At 32.1% G+C, this 26135-nt stretch overlaps 1 protein-coding gene across 5 annotated transcripts; it reads right to left on the bottom strand.

Annotated features, from left to right (window-relative positions):
* Positions 1-587: 587 nt before the first annotated feature.
* On the bottom strand, positions 588-26135 carry LOC120345434 (osmotic avoidance abnormal protein 3-like). 5 transcript variants are annotated; one of them, XM_078114978.1, is made up of 22 exons: positions 25952-26135; positions 21832-21930; positions 21253-21411; positions 20487-20633; positions 19602-19703; positions 18556-18745; positions 17591-17731; positions 16820-16988; positions 16355-16497; positions 15780-15809; positions 13667-13782; positions 12443-12581; positions 11587-11618; positions 10508-10786; positions 8950-9018; positions 7928-8100; positions 7024-7243; positions 5992-6102; positions 5477-5627; positions 5059-5120; positions 4181-4322; positions 588-3134 (listed from the first exon to the last, which is right to left on the bottom strand). In XM_078114978.1, exons 2-22 carry the CDS (start codon positions 21901-21903, stop codon positions 2881-2883), a joined length of 2901 nt encoding a protein of 966 aa, XP_077971104.1. In that variant the 5' UTR covers positions 21904-21930; positions 25952-26135; the 3' UTR covers positions 588-2880. The 5 variants fall into 5 exon arrangements, with proteins under 5 accessions (XP_077971104.1, XP_077971103.1, XP_039270817.2 ...); XM_078114977.1 differs by lacking the exon at positions 25952-26135 and adding an exon at positions 22328-22496; XM_039414883.2 differs by lacking the exons at positions 15780-15809; positions 25952-26135 and adding an exon at positions 22328-22495.

Genomic DNA, 26135 nt, shown 5'->3' with positions numbered 1-26135 from the left:
ACAAACGTGGGCCCAAGTACAAACCCGTTGGCGTTCGACAGAAGAGGATTCACAAAAGCGAGCGTCAAATTATTTTTAGGTCGGATTAGTTTATTAAAAAGCAAAAATATTCCGTTTTCAATTTGACTTCATCCGTAGCAAAGTTTCTAATCTTAATAATATTAGCCAGGTCGCGACGCTCATGCAACGAGTTTTTCCCTAGAAGCCAAATGTGATGATATTGCACGCATAATAAAATGAGGTGCCTCGATAAACAAAGGTATTTATTCTATATATTCGTTACAACGGAGGAATGCAGCTTCAATTAATTTTCAGTGAAAATTCGTCGGAAAATTTCCAATTAGGAAACGATTTTCATATCGTTCACAGACAGCTCAATCATATGGCGACTCACGGCCCAGGTAGTGTTTGAAGAAAATAACCAGACAATTGTACCATCTGCATTGACTTTGGTGACGGACGACGATAAAATCATACAAAAAGTCCACAGTAGTTCTGAAGATATAGAGTTTTTTTGCCTCAATTTAAATGCTTCATATATTAATAACCAGACTCACCTGCCAAACTTTAAAACCAGAACACACAAGTTAAAAATGAAGAGTTTCATATTTAATTCGTGTAATGTGCTGGAAACTATGAGAGATGACAAATGGTAAGATGTGAAAAATAAATAAAATACAATCACAGTAAACAAACAGTGAAGATGAATAGAGCTCGGCGTCACCCAGTATCTATAATGAAACAATTCCTATACAGCTAAAATTAAAGACACAAAATAGAATTTTCTAAAAACAAATGTAGCAGTTTCATAAAATAAAAATTGTCCGCACACCAAATAAAAGTAAGGACAAATGACAATGTAAATATCTTATTGGTTTCATTGAAAGTTTGTAGATTTAGTGCCAGCAATCACTAGATTTTAAGGGTGAATTATATTTAGTTGAAGTAGTGCAAATCTGATATGTCGGCCGTCCAAGCAGAGTTGCTAATACAAAATGTTCATACACAGAAATATATTACAAGTTCACATTTTATTTATAGAATCACAGTGGATGTGAAAAGAATTTTGCACTGATTATGTATCTTGATTTTTATATAGATGAACAGTCAAAAGCGGGTTGATCTATCTAATTTAAGCAAGGAAAAACTTGTTAAAAAAGACATGTTCACAAAAATTTTAGTCAAGTGCTAATCTGCATTATGAAATACCATTTCAAAAGGTAGTTAGCCAGTTACCTGTAAAAATGTCTAGATAAATATAATCTAAAAAAAATGATCAAAATTACCTATTGAAAATGACAAATCGGCAAGTATAGAGGCAATACCAGCACTAGCATGTAAAAGAATAATGACTAGCCATAAGTTATGCATGCCTGAGGGAGGCCGGGCAATACCAGTTAATTTACTTCTTTGTATAAGAAGAATTAACACACTAATTAATATATCGGAGCGCATTCAATTTCAAATTGTGCAAACGATATTAACACAAATTTATTGTGAATGAGACTAAATGATATTAAAAATAATCCTGTTGATACAAAAAAATTGTTACTCTCGTAGTGTGTGTACCAGATTAGGGTTGGGCAATCATTTTATTCCGATTCTCCCTATTTTAGTTCTATCACATGTTCGGGGACTGTCTGTGTTAGCCAAGTGAATATACCCCCTGCTTCTAGGTTTCAGTCCCTTCACACAACTTGATGTAGTGTAAGCAAACAAAATTAATATCCTCCATTTTACTACACACACTTCTGTAGCGCCAAAAAATTAATTCAAGTAACAAACCAGTAAAAATCCAAAAGAATATTAGTTTTTAGTGATCACATAGAGAAATAGGAAGAGAAAATAGAAGGAATAGAATAGAAGAATTTGCAGAGACTCTGGTTTAATGAGATATGTGCACATGAATTAGATACAAGTGACAATGTGTTTAGTCTGTGTATTAAATTATGTAAGTTCATAGATCAATATGTGATAATCGAAAGTGAAATAAATCGCCAGTCTTTAAAAACTTACAAATTTGTTTAAAATTATTGAAAAACGGTCATACAATACAATTTTCAAATCAAAAAGTGAAGCATAGAAGTATTTTAAAAAGGAGATCACTAATGTCGATAAGCTATCGAAAATAAACACGAAAATAGTGATAAGGTACTCATGCTAGAGCAACAAACAAGATGTTAATATGAAATATTTTCATAACATACTTTTATCAGTTCACAACAATACTTCAGGCACAAGAGGCATTTAAAATTGTTACAACAACCATCAAAAATCACAATTTAATATTTTGTACATAATTCAAACTACTACCTTAGGTATTCAGAACAGTATTTTACTGTCCTTATGCGATGGTATCTGACGCTTATATCAAGCAAATATACATGAAAAACCATATTAGTTGTCTCGAAGCATGTTGCATGGAATAAGTTTTAACATGAAGATAAATAAAAGAGCCAAAAAGATAAAAATTTTATATATACATACAAAGTGACCCCAAAACAAAAAAACAGAAATAACTTTTGCGAAGCATCCTAGATTGCTTTAAGTTTTGGGTACAATGCAATCATACACAAACGGGAGAGTTGAATAAATTTTTTTTCATTTTCGTATAAATAATCAAAAAGTTTAAGGGTTCTGTTTTTTGGGTCACCCTGTATACATAAAAAGACTTTTTGTTTGGTATTTTGAATCTTCTATTCTTGACTGGTTGGAAAAAGAGGGAGGGATATTGTATACATATCTGAAATCATATATTAGTTTTGACATTATGAAATTATCCATTATTTAGACTCGGTAGAATTCAAGTGGTTGAATTTAAGTAGAAAAATAAAGAAGAATGATGTACAAAAGTCATCAAATATGATAAAAAAGAAAACTTCAAGATAAATCTCCATGTTTTTTCTTCTTTTTTTTCTTTGTATTTGTGCCGATTGGGTTGAGAGAATCGAGTCTGTGTGGTCTTCTTGTTAAAGCAAAATCTAAGTTTGAATTATTTCCGTTTAATGACATTTGTGCTAATGAACTAGTCGATGCAGGATTGTGTTGGCTTGGAGAATTTCGGTCTCCATTTGCCAGTCCATTTGTAAGCAAAGGTGATGAAGTGCTATGCATTCCAAGCATGTGAAGTCCACCTAGAAATCAAACAAGTTAAAATATTTTTTCCAAAATTAAAAACAAAAAAAAATAATAAAATTTTTTATTCATATTTTGTAAAGAATTTGGAAATTTGAAGTCATATCTCGTCACAATGTTTGATTTGTTTAAGGATGAGTGAGATAGGAATTCTAAGTTAAAATATGGTTTTATCAAGTTTAATTGGCTAAAAGGCATCAAAATGATACAAAATTGTGTAATACATGCAAAATCATGTTACCAAAAAATAATATTTAGCAGATAATGTTTTAGGTGAGAAAGCAATAAAGTGAAATATTTTAATACTAGTCACAAGGTGCAATATACATTTCAGTATGGAATACCATATAAAATATTCATATTCAGATGTACATATTTGCATTTCATAGGATCATTTTTTAGCCAAACGCTGGTATCCAGCATTGCTGACGTTTCTTTCACTATCATTTTTATGATCATTATATCAGTGCTGGGCCGAAGTCGCTAAACTCTGAATCAGGTCGAGTCACGGATCATCTGGGTCTCAAGTCGAGTCACAGATTATCTGGGTCTCAAGTCGAGTCACAGATCATCTGGGTCTCAAGTCGAGTCACTGATGATCTGGGTCTCAAGTCAAGTCACTGATCATCTGGGTATTAAGTCGAGTCACAGGTCATCCGGGTCTCAAGTCGAGTCATTGATCATCTGGGTCTCAAGTCGAGTCATGAATCATCCGGGTCTCAAGTCGAGTCACAGGTCATCAGGGTTTCAAGTCGGGTCACAGATCATCTGGGTCTCAAGTCGAGTGGCGGATCATCGGGCCTCAAGTTGAGGGAATCACTGAGTTAAATTGCACTAGCTATTAGTTGATGATGAGTACGAGATAGTTGATGGTGAGACCGAGTCATTTCATTTTGATGGCTCAGATCACTTCGAGTCTTTGTTAAATGGTGACTATGTCCCACTCGAGTCGAGACAATACCTCCAGCGTCCACAATATCGTTAGCCACATTTTACATAAATATAGTATTTGAGAGCAGAAAACAGTAATATATCTTTTGGTTACCTTTAGATGGCTGATCTGTATGTGATGACGAAACAATTTGATGAACGTGTCTCTTAGGCATAAAATATTTATTCGCAAATTCTTCGCTGCTACTGTTGCTTAATTTACTATAGAATCGATCATCTTCTGCTTCATCATTTCTCTGTTGAAAAATGATTGATATTACCAATGAAGTGATGAATTGAATGTATAAAAGTAAATGAAAAAATGAAGATACATCAAGTCATCAACTCAACATTGGAATATATCAGTTAATTTTACGATCGTCCCACACTTGCAACAATCTCACTTCAAATGAATACATATCTTCCGCCAAGAGTATTATATCAATCCTAACCCGGAACATAGCATGAATTCAACTTCATATGTTTACGTTTAACTATTTGCCTCACATTATATATCTACCCTAACTCGGAATAGTGGGAAAAGGGGGGAAAGTTTGCTGTAAAGGGAACAGACAAGTGTAGGATAGGATTTACATATTTATTCTGGAGGAGAGGAAAGCCGATGGCAGGATCATATGACAAACCACGGCCTTTTATCTGGTCACCAATCCATGTCGGGTATAGGATTAGTTAGCCAGTTATTGTTATTTGTTTCAAATGCACGAACTTGATGGTGAAGGAAGCCGTGACCAATCAGCGGTGGCGCGTGCAGTCCAGCAATCCTCTGGCACATAATTATTCCCACAGAATTCGACCAGTGAACCCATGCAGGGTAATCAGAGGTGCAGTGGTAAGCATATTCCCAGCACTTAGCACCACACCGCTGAGCCACGACACAACATTTTGAGACACCAACATTTTTGGAAAAGCAAACCAATTGCGAGAAAGTCAACATGTCAATTATCAGAAATTAAAAGATATGCAGTTGCTTACACTAGTATATGATTCAACAGAAGTTGTTTGTTGAGATAGACCTCTAGCTAGTGTACGTGATCCTGACAAAAGAGAAAAATAAAATATTATATAAGACAAAATAATTATTATTATTATAATTCTCTCCAGTAATTTACCTATCAATTCTCAGTTTATGCTAGTATAGTGCATAGATTTGATGACTTTATCATATCGCTACCACTTAGTCATTTATCGAAAACTTTGAACTCCTTTTTATGTTTTTTTTTACTTATGGCAAAAGCAATGAATTCTCTCATTGAATTGAACATATGACTTTAAATTCAAATATTAAAAAAACTCATGAATTTACAATTTTGTCATCACCCTGATGTCACTGATACCAGTGCTTGCATGGATTCTTATTTTTATTCTTTTAGATTAGCAATAAATGAAATACCTGCAGCTGGCAGTGATGTTTTAACAACAACAAGATCAGGCAATTCCCACGTTTGTTGATCATCGTTCCATGTTGATTCATTACGAACTCGATCAATATTATTGTAATTACAATCACGTCGTAGTGTAGGATGTATTTTACTTATTAATCCCTAAATAAACATATTCATTTTATACATTTATTTATTCTAGAATGTCTACATAGAATTACAAATAGAAGAAAACAAAAGCAAAAAGTAAATAGTGTATAAAATACATATAAACAAAGGACATACATAATGAAAGAACAAAAACTACTAAACAGGCACACTTGTAACACAAGACAACAAACAACCGTAAATTAATTATTTCATGCTAATTGATCGATTGTCCATCACAGATGTAAAATGGTGAAAGCGCTTCAACCGCTTGCCGCAAAAGTGGGATAAATTTTGTAAAATAATCAAAAAAAACTAAAGAACTTTTTTTTCAATTTCATAACCTTATCATAATAAACATTCAATCTAGAAATATTACTTGTAAAAACGATATTTCTCTTTCTTGTTTTCTAATAGTTGAAAGATATTCTTCTCTGTCACGTTCAAATTCATAACTGACATCTTCAACTTCCATCTTAGCAGCTTCCAACTACATAACAAAATTTTGAGTTTGTTTAGTTCTATAATAGCAGATGTATATGGCACAAATTGCATAAAGTTTGTTGTTTTTTCACAATTTTTTGAGTGAAGTTTTCAAACATAGCGAACACGCTAACACAGCATAATAAATTTTTTTTTGCAAAAATTGTAAAAACACATGATGATGTTCATGAAATATTCATCACTTCAGCTACCAAAACTATTGCTGTATAAATGTAGTGGAGCACAAGCAGAGAGAATTAACATCTTGTGAATATATTCAACATAAATTATATCAAAACAATTTTGGCAAAGTATGTTCCATGATTCATCAAAGACAAAAAAAAAAAAAGATGCATATCATACATAAACGATGTCTGTCGGTAGCGCAATGTATTATGCATTAAGAGCACTCTTATTATTGCCCTACAAGTATTGGCAGGTTTGAACCTCATTGAAGATAAAAATGACTTATTGTTGTCATAGGGTTTTGATAAAACCATGAATCTATTATGGCTTCATTATCCAACTCTATGAATCTGGAATTAACTGGTTCCCGATTCCTATTATTTATCCAACACTCATTTGAACTGGTAGCCAGACAGACACAAGGCATAGTTCTAACTGGCATTACTGGTATTCTGCACACTCAATATAAATACAATAATAGGTACTTGCCAAAGTATGTCAACCAAGATTGTGGACACCGGTAAGTAGTATGTGTACCAGGTTAGGGCTAGGCCATAATTTCAGGTACAAATACTACGGGAGTCACTTGGCTAGTCTTCGAACTCGTAATAGAACTAAAATAAGGAAAATTAGAATAAAATACTACTGGTACACATACTACGTTCCGGTGTCCGCCATCTTGGTCCGCATACTTCAGGAGTACCCAGTAATTTTATCCCAGTTACCAAATTGCAATACTAACCTCTCTATTTTTTATTGAGATTATTTTATCTCTGGCTTTCACTTCATCATGAATGCTGTCATACACATTTAACATTATAATTTCATCATCCTCTCGAGCAGCTTTTGCTAGCAAAAATCTTCTTTCATCAACATGTTTTTTCCTTCTTCTACGCTTTTCTTTTGCGTCTTCATCATTCGCTTTCTCACCTCCAACCATGTTCTGTTGAAGCATTTGAAGCCTGAAAACAATTTACTCAATTTAACTAATTCTTACTTTATTCTTGCAAATGTCAAACAAAGCTAAACCTTGAAAGAGTGTATGGGTGATATCTCGCCCAATGGTTAGAACATTCGGCGTAACAGGATAAAAATTTCGGGTTTGAATCTCATGTCTTTTTTGCGGAGGGAAGCAATGTTGGAATTTCAATTTTGTAGTTGGTTGACAAAAAATGGCAACAAAAATTAGAAATTTCACAAGGATCGCCGAGTTTTTCACTGCTGCCATAGAAACGAAACATCAGAGAGAATTTTCGGTGAAACACATATTAATAGGGTAACAAGACAACCTGTGTGGGAAATTTTATCCAGATCGATTCAGTCGTTTGAACGCTACAGCCAGATATACAGACAGAACTACTCAGAATAAGGGTCTCCTGGTGAAGAGATCCAATAAGGTGATTTTTTGTCTTTCTCCAATATAAATATATAAATAACATTTAACATAGGAATAACTTCTATTATCATTTGAATGTGGATAACAAGCTTTGTTAAAATTGACAAAAATATTTCATAATCAAAGCAAAAAAACTGGCTGAAAAATATGACATATGGTGTTTCATACTCACTGATGCAACCACATACATTTTGTTATTACTTGGGATTTCTCAACTCCTTTTTTCATAATCATCATTAATGAAATATACCTTTTCAATGCTTCTTTCTGCTGCTCCATGATAACTTCTTCTTTCTGATCTTCTGATGAAAAATTTTGTTGTTGTTGTTGTTGTTGTGATGAAGTAGCATTATCAACTGTTCCGATATACCGAGCGACTTGTGCTTTCTGTTGGCTACTTGCTGCAGAACTACTTTCAGTTGCCTGAAGAAATATAATATACTCAAGTTGATAAATTCAGAAGTCAAATTAAGTATCACACATAGTATTTCTAATTTTTCTAGTCATGTGTTTATGTTGCTGAATTTTAATCTAGATACTGTGATATCCAATATAAACAATTCTCAACCTGAATCTGGGGTAAATTATACAAGCAAGAAAGTACATGACAAAATGTGGCTGTTGACCAAATGGAAGAATGCAAAGTAATCTCTTGTGCAATTGCAGTATACACCGCTGAGGGTAGATTCTATTTTTGTAATTTGTCAAGGTGTAAACCAAGAGAGAAAAGGTTAGGAACAGCTATTCTGTATTAATCTCTGCATTCATTTTCTTTTTTAATTATTCTCTCTCTGCATATTGTGCAGAAACGACATCACACTTTACAAAAATAATTACCGTAAAAGTCAGTATTTTGAATTATTTAAAATTAAAAAACACATTATTCAAATATTATTGTTAAAAAAAGGGATTGACTGTATTTATATTAAATCAAACCAAAAGAAATGAAAATTAAAGGTTTATAAGAAAGAAGAAAACACAATAAAAAAAGCAAAATAACAAGAAGCTAGACCCTCAAAAAACATCAGGTAAACAAAAAAGAAGGAGTATAACATTCTAATGATGAAAGTTTTCTGATATTCATATATCTTATCCCATCCTTGGCTATGTTTATAAAAATATACTTTCTAGCCGAGTTCATAATACTAAAAACAAAATTCATCAGTCACATTAATAATTTTTTTATGACAGAACAAGTGGAATTTCTAGAATTTCAGAAAAAATGAAAACCACACGCATGCGAAGTACACATCTATAAATTTGTCTACTAACATCAAATGATGATTCTGTAAAACCAGTATCTGTTGATGATAAAGTCGATGAACCATGAGATGCCGCAAGCTGGTGAAGAAATTAATAAAAAGATTTATTTTGAATTATATAAAGTGCTAGCATTACATGTATGGTAATCACTGACACATCATGCATTAACTATCTATGTTAGTAGTTTCAGGAAACTTGGGTTTGAAGTAGTGATGGTAGATATTGCATTATTTTTATTCTGAATAAAACTTGAAATTTAGCAAAACATAGCATTAGCATTCATAGGTCCACTTCATGCGCAATAAATTAACACTCAGTTCAAATAACAGTGTGACCTAAAATATTGCTTAGCCAAAAATGTTGCTTAGCCAAATCCTTGAGGTATATTTAACTAATAAACTTGAAAAACTCGTATTGCATTGTAAAAGGCTACATTTCACATTATCTAGTCTCTACACAATTCATAAATCATATACATTACAGAAAAGGGGAAATATAATTATGTATTTATAGGACAAATAGAATTGCATTTTCTCTACACTTGCATAATGAATGAAAAAAAAATATCGAGATGTGCATTTTTCCACAAAATAATGTATTTGAGAAAGTATCATGCATTAAATTTGGGAATCCGATAAAATTTTGCACGGAAGGTGTCAACTATGAATTGGAATTCTGACTGAAATATTTGTATTGGTAAAAAAATATTGACAGGAAAATTAAGTATCAATTTGTGTATATTGATATCTGATGTTATTTCATTTACAAATCATCAAGGCTCAATAATTGGTAAGATCGGGAGGCCTCGAACGAATAATGTATAACTCTGTTACCGTTCTTTGAACCTAATTTGAACTAACAAATTTGAGCTAAAATCGACATAATTTTATCGATTGTATATTAAAATTAGAACAAAAAAGATTATTATGTACACAACTAACAACAGGTTACAAATTACAATTCATGCAATATGTTTTATAGCTACGAGATACTGATCACTATTCATTTTGTGACTTTGCAACAGAACAAGTTAAATTTGGTGTGGGGCAGTTGAAGCACACAGCAAGCATAATATATTCCAAGATAGTCACTGTTGCAATTCTCTGATCTTGTGAAATTAATTTTTATACACAAGTTTGCTCAGAGCAAAGTTCATAGCATCAACTACAAGTGAAGAGAAAGAGAGTACTGATAGTAGTGTCACAATTAACAATGATGTGGGAGAGATATACAAAAGTTTATTTTCGAGATGGGATGTCAGTGGATAGGGGTTGATACTTGAAAAATTTCGAGCAACAATGTCAGAAAAATAACCAGGAATTGAATTCTATACAGCAGAAATGTTGATTTGTAAGTGGGATTTCATTGCATGTTTACCACGATTTTATACAAGCAGATACTGCCAAACAAGCCAATAAGAACACCTTTAGATATGTATTGGTGTGAATTCGCAAACACCCCACAATATATCAAATCAATATATCAAGAACAAATACAAATAGACAGATATAAATAAAACAAAACTTGAATGTACACTGAACAGACACAGAAAAATTTATTCATTTACAGCATGCGCAACTGCTTCCAATGGTTCATTAGGAAATGTATCGATAGATCTCTTGACTGAAAGTTCGAGAGCATGATTGTAAATCATTTCAGAAAGTTTCAACATAAAATTAGCAGATTGTCTGTAAACTAGAAGATCGGCATCAGGAGATTCCTGAACAGCGTTTTCAGGATTCCCTGATTCATCCTCTGTTTCGGAAAAGGATGACCCACAACGAGATGTATCTGATTCGACTCCAGAATATGGTTCGACTTCAGAACATGACGATACAAACCTTTCCTGAGTATCCAGCATTTAGGAAGCAGAGATATTACAAATAACAATTAAATTAAATATAAATTGAAAGTAATTTAAAGACTGATGTAAAGAAAAGTCTGATTGCAAATAAAAAACTTAATGTTTCCGAGAGAGAATTAGATAGCAAATTACAAAGTAACAATAAAAAAATGCAACTATTGCTAGTTTGCTTCAACGTCATTCATATCATGGCCAAAGATGAATAATGTACAGTATTATTCCAAACACATTTTGACCACATGACAAAAAATTTGAACAAGCGGATAAAATTCAAACTAAGCCATATTTAAAGAGCAAAACAATGTCTTAAAAAAGCTTGCGATGAAAACAAAGTAGTTCGGAAATAAAGAGTTGTTTTCGCTAATTTTGAAAACAGCAGATTCAAACATGTTAAATAATAAATTAACATAAACAGAGAGAATAATGAGAAAGTTCCAGATTCCTGTACTAAACGATGTCTATATCGCAATAGTTCAATCTATAAGGCATTTTAAAATTATCTTAATTCTGAAATTATTTCATAATTTATATTTATATAATTCATATTTCATCAATACAACAATTTCAATATAGATGTCATGATATTTATGAAATGAGATTAGTTTGATTTATTTGTATGCAAACCCAAACTTAACAAAACACAGGGTAACCAAAAAACAGAACCCAGGTAAATTGCAATATATTCTAAAGAGAACAAACTTTAATGAAACTTGGGATACAATCATATATAGAGTTTGTGTGTTAGGTAATCAAATTTACCCAGTATTAAAATAAAAAATCACCTGGTTTGGGTCAGATTGATGTGAAGAAGAGGCTGCAAAGAAGAAAGAAATCATAGATTAGTATTGTTGCATCATAATGTAAATGTAAACTAGAACTGAACAAATCAGAGCATTTTCACCAAACAGATCTTAAAAAATGCAGATATCACATATGGACATGAATAGAGATCAAATTTTAATATTCATTTTGGGAGAGAGAAAAGGCAACAACATGACTCAATCATATGGCGAACCGCTGCCTCTACTCTGGTTACTAATCTATATCAAATATGGGAATAGTTAACTACTTCAGATTCGTGACAGGATGAAACTTCATTTATTTGGATCCAGATGTAATGACAATAATTAACACAAATTCAAAAAGTTAGGTATGCAGAAACTTCCAATATGCCACACAACAATTTAAAAAAAAGACATCATCTGGTAGTTATTAGCACAGCATAAGACTACAAATAGAAAAAATTCCAATATAATTGAATCGCCTTTGTCACAGCAATGGTGATACTACGGAGTCTTAATTATCATTAATACATTGTCCCAAGCGAGCAAATAGATTTTCCGAATTTTTTTCTTAGCGAACATGGTGTCCTAGTGATTACAGAGAGAATCCGACTTAATTATGATGAAAACGCAGATTAAAATCTCGGGTTTAAATACCATGCCCACCACCTCGCCTGGGCTGTACAAAATTGGGTAGCCAATAATTTAGCCCCATAAATATCAATGGCTACTTGTGCAGAGCATTTTTAAGAGTGAGCGGAGTATGAATACAGCGTATCAAAATAATATGGCGTTGTCATAGGAGTGTAAATATAATACTGAATGTGTAATTTTTGTAGAGAAAATATTCACTTACTCGAAGACATTTTATTCATTTGCTCCATTTGTTGATTATATTGACTTTTCAATTTATTCATATCCTCTTGTAATTTTGCATTACTCATTTGCTCTGCTTCATATTTCCCTTTCAATTCATTTAATCTGGCTTCAAATTCCTACATAATTTGTATCAAAAGAAGAAACACAAAAATAAGAATTTCTTTAAAATACTGTGGAATGTCCAAAAGTAGCGCAATAAAAATTGGAATCTTTTATTTTTTTTTTCTCATCACCTGAGCATGGGAAGCATTTCAATACTACTTTACCTAGACAGTAATCTGCACTTGAATATTTTAACAAAAAGGTATGCTTTCTATGACTTGTCCTCGCCTAAAAATGCCATTTTATAAAGGATAGCTATATCTATATTGCGAACTAATATTTTCAGAGAATGAAGAAAGTTTAGAATTACACTTTCACAGATATAATTCTGTAAAGATTTCGCTGGCATAAATTCACATAAACTTGTATAAAACCCAAAAATATTGCTGAGCTAAAAATGTTAACAAATTTATAAATTCGCCACCATAATATAATCATCTTACTAACTGGTTTATAAACTCAATATATAATGACTGTCAATTTTTAGTCACATGTCAGGCTAGATAGACAGGCGATTGTGAAAGTTTGAGCTAGTTCACATATCTTTGAGTAATTTTATTTTAAAAATTCAATTGAGATTGATTTGATAATCAATTCAAGATCAGTATATTAAAGCTGCATTCATAATATTCAAACTACAATAGTTTCTACTTCTTACAATTTAGAAAACTGAAAAATATGGCATTATCAAATAAAGCCTTTAAAAATATCTAAAACTGTATCTAAAATTCTCAAATTGTAAAATATATATTAAAAAAAAAAAAGATTTGACCAATCACAATCCAACAATAAATCTAAATTCATAATTTTTCAATATCAAGTCTGAAGTGGATTCGAAATACAAGCCTCGAAACAAAACATTTCTCAAAACATTTCTCACTTCAGATCCAATTGGACACTAAAACAAACTGGCAATCACATTCTAACTGTACAGCATCCACACAATCTCGCACACTAAATGAATTATTTACGTAGTTTCACTGCACTAAACAGAGTAACTGCAACATGGTGTAACCTTTTCTCTTTTTGAGTAAAACAATGTGAGGTTGAATTTTAATTATTTATGTGCGAGATATTGGTTAAGAAAAATCATAATTACCATTCTGATGTTTTCGGAGTCATCAGAAGTGCTGGTTGCTTGAGTTTCATCATCGTCTTGAACATCTTTGAAAACAGATTTTGGCCGAGGAGGCGGCGACTGACCTTCCAATAAAGCTGAAAATATGTTTTTTTATCATCTCAAATCATCAAGTCAAAATAATGTAAATATTACTAATTAACCTACAATCAAGTATGGGAGAATGATAAACCCCATCACAATACACTTATCAATAAGTGAAGCTATGCTGTGGTAAGCTGGGAAACAACTAGTGATTAATTATTTAAAGCTACAGTACTAGCATTGATGAATGGTCAGTGCAACTCATGGTGCTGAAGAAAAACAATGTTGCTAAATTAGGTAATTATGTTGAATCTTGAATAGTTTGTCAATCAAATGATCAATTTGTAAATGGTAGACTATTAACTGAAAGTTATATATACAATTTGGTTCATTTAAGACCTGCGTTAGTTGCAAATACAACTTCATATAATAAACTTTTATCAGTGATGAGTCTTCTTTTCTGAGTGAGTGTGTGTTACCTTGCCATGAGCAAATATTCTTAAATAGTAAATACACATGCAGCATGTCTTTTGGCAATTTTGTTAAAAAATTTGTCGCTTAAGATGCTTTGCAAAATCGTTAAGTGTTTGCTTCATCAATCTAATTGGTATCAGAATGAAATTTTATGTCAAAGTTCATTTTTTGTTACATAAGACGACAATTTAAAACATTTTAAACACATGTAACTTTTGAGAAAAATTTAAAATATTACACATTTTGTATATTGACACCTAAAATTGCTAAACTTCTTTTCCATAAGATAAGGATAGGATTACACAAACTAAAATGAACTGACAGCCAGCTAACCAGCTTATGCAATATACATAATTGGGATGAAATGCTAAACTAGGTGGAATAGTATAATGTCTTTGAACTCATTAAAAAATTGAAAAATTATGGAAAGGATATCATATTTGTAAAGAAACATTTAGTTTCCATGAACTGAAAATTGAGATTTAACTTGTGTGATATATAATATATAAAATCAACTTAAAATTTAAGCATTGGTAACAATTCTTTCAATTCAGAATTACAATAATTATTAGATAATAGTTATGATTTAAATAACCAAATTTGTGAGACCTATTTCGTGATTTTTAATTATAGATTACATTTGGCATTGATAAGCATGTTGAATTTTTACCATGCATATCAGATCATCAAATTTCATTTTTTAAATAAAATTGTGTAATTCATCTCAGACACAGGAAAAATTTAAATTGTTTTATTTCCGATAACATATTAAAAGCTGATTATAACCTGAAATTCGACTTATAATTCCAAAAATATGCAATTTTCTCCAGCCAGATTTGACAATCAGAAATAAAAAGGTTTTTATCACATTGAACAAAGTTTCAGATTTGAATCATATATTGGATGAAAATGCGAGTAGTGAATGTAGGATTTTTCACTGGTATGAGATAGTCCTTGGTCACAACACCAATCTGTGCATTGCAATGCTCTGTATATTTATTTATTCTACCAATAAAACATTTCAAAATTGAGATCTGTTTTTTTCTCATGAATGATAGTGAACAAATAAATCTATGCAAAATTTAAAAATTTAACGTGTGCCACAGCAATGTTATGGTAAATACCATGTACAAAAGCTGCAAACGCATCAGAATCTTCATTTTGCAAATTGCCTTATCCTGATTTTTCAACAGCAATTTTCCAAATTGGAAAACTGGATCTAATTGTACAGACAACAGTTTTTATAATAACATGTGTTTTTCCTCTTACTATCTATTAATATAATACAGCCTTAAACAAGAATAGTTTTTAACATCTATTCAATGTTAAAAACCATTGCACATATAATAGGACAAAACAACAACAAAATCTTTGACTAGAACAACACTGGCATACAATAACTATCACCTGTAAAACACAAATACATAAATTTACACAAAAATTATAAACGACTGATTGGTTGTGAAGAGAATTTGACAAAAATAGGTCGAACAATTATACACAACCACGATAAACTGCCATGAAAGAATTTATTAAATTTCGATTCTTTCAATGACCACCATACTGCTTTACTAACCTCCATCATCTAGTAGTTTGCTTCCAAGTGCTATATACAGTAATGTAAAAATATAAATCAATGTCACTAAAAAGTTTGCTCAACCATCCCAAGAACACATATACCAACAACAAGTTTACTTATACCCAGTGTAGTGGAGGGTCGCCCACTGACTCGACTTGAGCTTGGGTCAAAGTCGAGAAGTGTTTTGAAACATTTGAATGAAATGACTCAGATTCGTACTCAAAAACCACTAGTAAGACCCAACTCAGTAATTATCTCGACAATTTATTGGAATACAATATTGAAAATTCCAACGAGTATATTATGAAGTAAATAGGTTGAAAGTTGATGTCCAAGTCATATAGATATACAAGATCATGATTATACACTCACTGGCTTTAAAGCATTTTTCACAAGAGCACTGATTGTGTTATTTTGCATTTTGCTGATTTTAACATACCGTATTTAACGGACCAGAAGGTGCACTTTAAATACTTTTTTTTCTCAAAAATCGGGCGTACGCCTAATGTATGAAATTGGTAGTTTTCCTTATGGTCCGTAAAATATGGTATATATAATATTGTAATATTTACCTTTTATTCCTTCTGGGCCAAGTTGTCCAGCCAGCAATCCCCGTAATTTTTTGATTTCTTCTTGATATTCTCGGAGAAGAGCATCTTTAGGATCTTCATTTATTCTTGGCTTGTTCTTGATATTTTTGGCACGATTTGCATAACTGGAAAAATAAAATCATAAAGAAACACCTTAGTAAGCATTATTATCATCATCAAGATTATTGAAAAGGAAGCAACGAAACACTGACAAAAATTTGAAGCAAAGAAAAATTCTAATAAAACAAATAAAAAAATCACAAAATATGTATTGGGAATTCTAAGACATTTCGGGTCAGCACTTTCAAATTTGTAAAGTTTTATAAAAATACAGTATTAGTATATAGAGGACAACTTTGCGTTTGGACCTTAGACCTGTTGGTAATTGTTTGAGTTCTGATGAAATAAAGATCTAAATTCAATGAATAAGTATGGTTACCACCTTACCGCAATGTACTTAAAGTTTCTTCATAATTATTGTCAGCTGGAGAGAGACAAGCGACCATCAAAGTTTTCGTATTTCCTCCGAGTGAATCTTGTAACAATCTAGTCAGCTTTGAATCACGATATGGAATGTGTTTTGATTTTCCATCGACCAAAGCAGATATCACATTTCCTAAGACAAGCATATATTGTCAATTACATACCAAAAATTTTGAAACACAGATTTTAATAGCAAATTATATGAAAAATAGTCAGAAATATTTGTATTTATTTAATTATTTAACTGTTCTGCTCAACAATATTTTTTTATTTTATAGACACCAATTATCTAAAAAAAATCACTAATAATGTATTGTTCAACAATTTTAGGTAAAAAAAGTTGAGCCTGACTAAAAATAAACACCCACCATTATCAATTGTCACAAAATTTGAATAATTAGATGGAGTAGTAGAAGTAGCTTAATGTAAAATCGTCAACACTAATGTGCACTGTGTGGTGTCAACCAATCTACTATAATTTTATAATTTAGGCTGAGTACACGATTAATTTCGGTGACAAGCCTGATAGTGAAACAAAAGCTTTCCCAATAAAAATTGACATTTTACAAGCACAGGCTATAAACAAATATATGTCATCATGGCCAATATATAGGTTGTATTTGAATAAACTAATATGAATGGTTCGACATAATTCACATGATAAATTGGGCAATAAATACTGAAAAAATAAAATATAAATCTCTGGGATGGATGATCAAACATAAATTTTATTACCAAGGGCCGAAAGTGATAAATTGATTTTGGTTGCTTCACGCAGTCTTTCACCAGTTGCTCCTGTTTTCGATTGTCTTTCACTTCCAGCAAGATCAACTAAGTTTAATTTTCCAGCACGAATGTGATCACCACCATCGATTCCTGTGGTTGATATGGAAATAACAAACAAATTTACGACATTTTCATCGTAATAGATAAGTCATTTAAATATTTATATAATAAACAGCCGAATTTCCAAATAAAAAATATTTTGTGGTATCAAACTTGACAAATTAGTTGAATTTTCGAGGGGTTCAACCCAAAAGCGCAAAACTTGAAAAAGCTGATCTGAGAAAATGGCAAAAGCATCAATTATTTATTATTAAACTCCTAGAACTTTTTCTCAAAATAATTCGCTTAATATCTTCAAACTATGATTAGAAATCATAATGAAAAGCACTAATTTATTGTGATATTTTCAATTTCAACAGTAATTTTTTCGGAATACCTCACTTTATGTCATGAAACCTACATTTTATACTTCGGCCTAGACAACCAATAAAAAGGTGATGCAGGGCAACAAAACAGTGAAGAGAATTCATCTACATTTGCACATATACGCTATAATTACCAAAAGATGGTACTCTGAAACTATTTTAAATAAATTTCGTTAAATTCTACATGAATACAGACAAGAGTTATATTAAAAATGCTAAAACTTCATAACACCATGGTCCATGGAGTACCTAACTGCCACATTGACAAAAAAAAATTTAATCAATACTCAAAAAATGCCCCTTCTCAACTAAATAATATTTTCTGAACTTGAAAGAAATTGATCAGTCATATAGTAAATATTCAATTACGCAATCGAAAATTAATTAATAATAGGGCTACTTGAAATCAAGATAAATTGAACAAGTCCACATATGAAATAATTACCAGTAGGCTACCCATTAAAAGTTTATAAAACTATGAAATCAAACCTGTATCACACGCTTCCAAATAAATTGAGAAAATAGAATGAGATCTTGATGAATCTGCATTCATTAATGTTGCACCTACAGATCTATTCCTCCAACCTGATGCCATTATGGTTTCACATTCGGATACATTGCTTACTGGATGCATTGATAATTCTTTTACATATACTCCTCGATCAGGATGTTCTTTTAACTGAACATTGAACATATTTAAATGATTTTAAAAACAACTATGTAGTCCACAACACCTTCACGGTTCAGGCAACAAATAGAGCTCAGAACAGGGCTCCCGATCCCCTGTAGGTCGTGAAAGGGCTCGGCTGAGGCCCCAGGGGTAGCTGTAAAATCTTTCCCGGCTCTTGAATTGTGTTAATAAAACAAAATACCAATCAAATTATTTGAAAGATTCAGAATCAGTACTGAGACCCATCATTACCGAAATAAAGCCAAGATTCGATCTTTTCGAGAATGAGCAAGCACCTAGGTCCCACTAAAGATATTGTCTATTTTATTATTATTGTATTATTGAATTTTACTTCATTTTTATTTCAGTTCTCGAGGGACAAAGAGAATATTTGACAGTGCCAAGTGGGTTGTGGAGAAAATAGTTCGAATAACATTTGCTTAGAGGTTAATAGCATGTTTGTGTCACAGGTTTAAGACCTCCGGGCCAAACCTACACTTACCACTTTACTAAGGGTGTAAAAAATTGGGTAGATGGCATGTCAAATAATGGGGTTTCAGTTCTTTTTCAAGGCATACTCAGCCCTTACATATCAATGATTACTTGTGTCTTGTTCTCAGCAATATTGGTAATAAAAATTTCAGACTACCTATTATTTCAAATGCCGCAATCTTAATTAGAAGTCAAAGGAAATTTTTCTAAAAAGGAAAGTACATTATCTATAATGGTGGTGATGACCATAACCATGAAATGCAAATGCAGCTTCAAATTTTCATTTGAAATATGCAAATGGAAGCTGCTAAACGTGCATCGTCAGTCATACCTGAAGTTGGTATAATTTTGGTCAAAAACAATACATTCTTACCTCAAGTTTTTGTTTGATATTATTACTTAATAAATCTCTGATATCTTCATTATATATTTCAAGATAAGATGCATGAACAAGATATTTGGTATTTTCAGCCACCTGGAAAATAAATATTCAATATTTAATGAGATATTTGAACAGGTGTTTGTTCAGAAAATTCTATCAATAATTTTACGAATATTGCTCTTGAACAATCTTGTTTAAAAAATGCTAAATTCAATATCATGGTTGAACAATCTGATTTTGACGTTTTTATCAAGGATTTCCAAAACGAAAAAAATATTCAAATCGATTCGTATTTAATCATATTTGATAACAATTTAAATTTTCGATTTTTGAAATAATTTAGAATAGCTTCATTTGAAAATTTATCATTGGGCAATTGAAGTTTCACAATATGAACAAATTTAGAAAAACTGATTACCAATACAATCACAATCTTAGGTTTTCATGCATTTACAAATCCAACTCATAAAATATACATTGGCTTCTTTTGTTATTTGTTGAACATGACGCAATTTGGAATACATTATAACACAGGCTTTAGCCTAAAAGAGCAAAATTTGAAAAAGCTGTTTTGAGAAAATAAGAAAATCGTATATTTTTTTATCCTTGACTCCTGTAGCTTTTTATTGAATACTTTGATAAATATTGCTTCAAATTATGATTACCGTAAATATCATCTTAAGAACACCTATTTCTTTGTAATATTTTTCAAATTAAATTTTAGAAAATTTCAACAATTGCTCTTTTGTCTTGAAATCCTCTTGAAACCGTTTATTTAGGGTATAACAAATTCTAAAATATTATTTCTTAATATAATCCAAATAGTAGATTATTCGATGATGAAATCCTGCTCTTTATCAGAATAATCAACCATACTTCTATGCTTTCAAAGATATGCTGAAATGCCCGTGGAATAATTCCTCTTTGAGTAGGTGGATCATCAACACCCTGCATACTGTATGATTTTCCACATCCAGTTTGACCATAGGCAAACACTGTCCCATTGTATCCTTCTACAACACCCTGGAATGATGAAGAGTTATATATAGTAATACATTAGGGACCAATACTGATATGACAGTAGCATAATCAAGTTGATAAAACAAATGATATTTGAAAAAAATAACCAACTTCAGGCATCTAGCTGAGTCACAAAAATATTTACAGACGGAGGGAAATAGAGAATGCTTCTATCGCTTGGCCCCAAAGTAATAAATGCACCAGGCAATGCGGCAAAGGATTTAATGCAGCAACGAGAGCTAAAAAAAATTTAAGTATTTTTATCCATGTGAGCGCTTTTTTAAACATAAACTGTCGGATTATGATTTAATGCTTGATGAGGAAAAATCTGAGTGTTGAAGGGCCACACTAAATGGCTTGGCAAGCTGAATTGTGGCCCGCACGTTGCCTGTTTAATACCCCTGTTTCAGACAGATGGATCAGTTTTCAGTTGGTCCTCCATGTTAGAAGCACTGATCAAAAATACGAATACACTTGTTTAGAGTTGTTGGCAATGACTGATTGCACTTACCTTTCAAATTTTTTTTTGTTATTTCATTCAATTAATTTAATTTCTATATACATTATTATATACCTGGAACATAAATAATATACAAGAATAAATATAGGATAAATTACTAACCTCAACCAGAGGGTATGCAATGTCATTGTAAATTTGCTCTGTGGTTGATTCTGTAAAATATGCTCCATCAAATGTAAATTGTTTTGGTGGTTGATCTGAGCTACTACCAGGTTTTCTGATATTACATTGTCCTCTCTCCTCTGACAATTCCACAATACACTAAAAAAATATCAAAAAACAACTGAAACTATGATCCACAAGAATTTATGGAAAGTATGAAAAAACATAATAAAAGTAATTATCCTAATTGAAGAAAAGGGGATTTTTTACCCTAACAACAACAATAATGAAAACAACAATTTAGCAACATTGAGTATAAATCCACTTTGTGTCCGATAATTCAATGAAATGGACATCTAGACATGTGTATATCATGACTATGATATCTTAAATAAGATTGATGGTTCCATAGTAACAGGCAAAATAGTCGACCATAACTGCTATTTCTGGTGTAGTATGTTTTATGTATATTTGTTTAAAAATAATATATATGCTATGAATGTCACGCTATAATATATTGCTATATATGTTAACCAGTCTGTGTTTAGTCTTAACATAACTATCATAAACAAACATCACCTTGCATTTCAAAGAAGCTTCTCTTCCATTGAGAGGGCGACACCGAACAATGACTTTTACAGATTCCGCCATCTTCCCACTGTATAATTCAGCAGCTTTCTAAATAAAGAATATATGGATATTAAAAAAAGTATAATCTTGCTAATAAAACATTATCCAGCATGAAAAAATTTAGGAGATATTTTAATTAGTGACTTGAAATTTCCTCTAAGCGGCATAAATTCTATATAAGATGAATAATAATATAAATTGTTATGTAATTCTAGCTTTTCAACAAGATTTATACAACAATTGGGTTCCCGCAAAACAATCTGCTTAACCTTCTCTTCCGCTTATGTGCTGGTAGACCCATATGTGTATAATGCAAAGATGCGATAGATATTTATTCAATACGATTCAAGGATTTCGCTTTTAAGTAGTCTTATTTTTTAAAATCGATATTATTGACATGATTTATAGTATAATAAAAAATATCACAGCATTTAAAAATATTTACCTTGCTTGGATTTATGTTTAGACTCATGTTGCCAAGTGTGAGGAAAAAAAGAAAACTATATTTTCAATACTAAAGGTGACTGATTATGGTAACAAACTTTGTTTAATCCCTCATTCTTGCATTAAATGTACCAACGAATGTAACACAAATATTTTTTCTAGAAAAAATCTCTAGCTTCCTGAAATGATTACGAAAAATCTGCCACAGTTGATTTTTATTTTGCTTACAGTTATGCTCTCTCATCTTTATCAAATAAAAATTTTTCGTATGTCAACTTTTTGTCATTCTAATTTTTACAGTGAACCTTTTTCAAATAAAATTAAAGTCTTAAATTCTCACTCAAATGTCTCTATACAGTAATAAATCCAAAAGTCCAACTATTATTGATCCATCACATTTCTATATGACGTTGGCTCTCGAAATTTATGATAATTAAAAATTAAAAGCCCTTATGTAAAGTGCACTTGTCATAGCAAACAATAGCTGTTTCATAAGTATTATAATCAGGGCTGGGCATTTACACAAAGTATAGTTACATAGACATATAATATAGAGAGAAAGGCAACCCTATACATTATATAATAGACTGACAGCTTAGATTAAATAATTAAATAGCCAAGATTAGGTAAATCTATTTTCTCTGTTAAATAAATACTTAGGTAAAGCAGTGGTTTACACAAGAAATGAAGATTGAATTAATGGTATATATAAATATATCAACTATAATTAAAATCTTTCAGAAATCCTAGAGAACCATCTTAGACATGTATTAACAACAATTGGGCGCTCCAGTAGTAAGTGTACTAATATAGAGATAACTAATTTTGTTTGCCTACTTTACAACAAGTTGTGTAAAAAGATTTGAAACCAATTGGTAGGGGGTATATCCACTTGGCTAACACAGACAGTTCTGAACTCTTAATAGAACTAAAATAATGAATATCGAAATAAAAATATGGCCTACTCTGACCTGATAAACATTCAACGCGAGTACCAACAATTGAGGTATGAATTAGGATGTTCATAAGTAAACAGTTCTGTTTATTTTGTTTGATTGTTGTTTTTGGAAATGTCTGGGCAAATTACACAACATTGGTTCTCTGGCAAAATCGATTGAAGAATAGATAATTAGGCTAAAATTTTGGATATTTGACAGGAAATTAAAAAAAAATTAGTCTATCTCATTTGAAACTTGCACTCGAAAATGAAAATGAAAGATTATTGTTTTTAGGTATCTTTGTTATTAGGTAGGTCATCGCTGCTGCACCAAACTTTAATCTAGAATAATTAGATGTTATAATGGTGAAAAATTATAGTATCAGCTGTAGGTAATAGTAATGGGCAACCTTACTTTTGTATGGCACAATAAGCCTACAATATGAAATATGAAAATAAAAGTATTTCCCCGATGGAATAAGGAAGAAAGATGACTCAATATTATTAAAACCAGGACTTTCCATTGGTTACCAAATCTGGTATGTGAATGTTTAAAGTATCTGTAACTGACCAATGGCAAGATTTAGATAACCATTACAACTGGAGGGAAAGCAAAATAATGTTTCCTAACTATTGCGCTTGCTTCATAAGTCATAATTTTCTGATAAGAGTTTACAAGACATTACAATGTGCTATGCAGTCAGGATTGAAGCTCAACAAGTTTATTTGGTCAGGACGATACCTAGAGGCATATGAATAAGACATTTTTTTTCAAATTACCATGTAACCTACATTATGACCTAATTCGTACCGCTTTATAACAAACTATTTTGCAGTCGCATGCTGAAGACCTCATTTTAAATCCGATAATTACTATTTCAGATATGATGTATGAAAATTAGGTGGACAATGCTAAACAGGAAACATTCAGTATGCTCCATTAAAAAATCTAACACATTTTACATAATAATGACTGCCTGGCTTGTTTGAAGTAAATATGTGTGAGAACAACCCAGTTTTACATAATAAACAAAATTTGTGAAGGATTAACCAGCTCTATTGTTAGACCCTCAGTCATTCAGTCTTTTCACTACTTGCTTGATAAAATATATAACAGAATGATGAAATCACTTCAGGAATTTCGAAAATTAGTGTGTGATGGACAAAAACAAAAATTTCATCTCATATCTCTTCTCAGAATTTTGCATCTTTAACTCATTTATCTAAAATATCTGAATTTCAGTTAAAGATTCAGGGGTTTATTATAAATTAACGATTAGAATAAGATTAAAATGATAATCTTGCTTCATCCATTTACGCAGTGAAGCAATTAGAATTGTATTATACTATACTATAAGCCGAGTGCTTTATTCAACTATAGTCAACTTTATTAGGACTTGATTTACGACTTATGACTTGACCTCCACAAATAGCCGCAAAGGGAAGTTATATATGGAAAATAAAACCTGATCAATCATTCCTACTGGATGCAAAATCGAAATAGAATACAGAATCGGAACGGTATAGCCGTAACCAGACCTCTATTTCATAATAATTTTGATGAACATCCTGACATCTCTCTGTCACAAGTTGACTGATGCATGTTGACAATATCAAGTCAATATTTTACAATTGAACTACTAAAGTAGAAGTCTAAAATTATGACGACCTGAAGAAAGAAGCGAAGATAAAAAATTTCGGGTCTCATGTACTTTCGTACCTGACGTACGGTACTTCTAGTAGGCGTAGCATAACAATTTTTTCACGTGTCAATCCTAACCCCCACCTGACCACACCATCTAAAAATTACGTCACTACGGCGTCATAGTGACGTAATAGAGTTCTTCAAACTATGTGAACTGTCATCCACTGCATCCAAGAGGCGCAGACGAGAACCTGAAATCGAACAGCCATTTCTCTCGTTTTCTAGTCGCAACGATCCCGATAGGAGAGAGATCGCTGACGTTAGTCAGTTCTTTATCGTCGGCGCCGATGCCATTTCGGGCGATCGTACGAGTATTTGGCAAGCTCTATGACGTGACTGTGACGTCGTAGTGACGTAATTTTTGGATGGCGTAGTCAGATGAGGGTTAGGGTTGGCATTTCAAAAGATTGTTACGGTATTCTACGGCTCGTAGAAGTGGGTTAGGTACGAAACTACACGAGAACCAAAAATTCAAGGTTCACAGAAGGGGTCTAGTATAGTTTAGTACCACAGGTACTTCCAGTGGGCGTAGCATAACAATTTTTGCATATGTTATTCCTAACCCTCACCTGACTATGCCATCCAAAAATTATGTCACTACTACACCACCATCACGTCATAGGGATTGCCAAAGTATAATTACGATCGCCCGAAATGGCACCAGCGTCGCCGACAAGAACTTGCTAAAGCCGGCAATCTCTCTCCTATCGTGATCGTTGCGACGAGAAAACAAGAGAAATAGCTTGCTCAATTTCGGGTTATCGTCTGCGCGTTTTGGACGGCCATCTGCATATTTCGGGGGGCCTCATTACGCCACTGTGACGTCGGAATGACGTAATTTTTTGGTGACCTAGTCAGTTGGGGGTTAGGATTGACATATGCAAAAATTGTTGAGCCGGGCAAACTAGAAGTGGATGTGGTACTAAACTATACCAGATCCCACAGAAGTTAGAAAAGTCTGAAAGTTGAACCAGGTTACTTACCTTCACAGAATCTCGCCTTACTCCGTCATCTTGTTGTATATGAACTCTTCAACATTTCTATAAAGTGCTAATTTAACAACTTCGTGAAAATAATAGAATAATACCTAATAACAAACCCTGAGAATGTGATAACAAAGCTAAAAGAATCTTACAGTCCAGAGTTGGCGTGGAAATTTTGTTTACG

The sequence above is a fragment of the Styela clava genome, chromosome 8 (genome assembly GCF_964204865.1).
Source record: "Styela clava chromosome 8, kaStyClav1.hap1.2, whole genome shotgun sequence".
In the NCBI taxonomy this organism is placed as follows: domain Eukaryota; kingdom Metazoa; phylum Chordata; class Ascidiacea; order Stolidobranchia; family Styelidae; genus Styela; species Styela clava.
The sequence above is the reverse complement of the archived record's forward strand: the minus strand, read 5'-3'. Positions and strand labels throughout refer to the sequence as shown.

What these genes read in the sequence shown, in the direction of transcription:
- LOC120345434 (XM_078114977.1), bottom strand. Translation starts at nt 22,354, where the DNA reads ATGAGTCTAAACATAAATCCAAGCAAG. An exon ending in AAGCTTCTTTGAAATGCAAG is followed by an intron (nt 21,412 to 21,831) that starts GTGATGTTTGTT and finishes ATATTTTTTTAG; the next exon opens with TGTATTGTGGAATTGTCAGA. An exon ending in CTGTTGAATCATATACTAGT is followed by an intron (nt 4,323 to 5,058) that starts GTAAGCAACTGC and finishes ATTTTTCAACAG; the next exon opens with AGAAATGATGAAGCAGAAGA.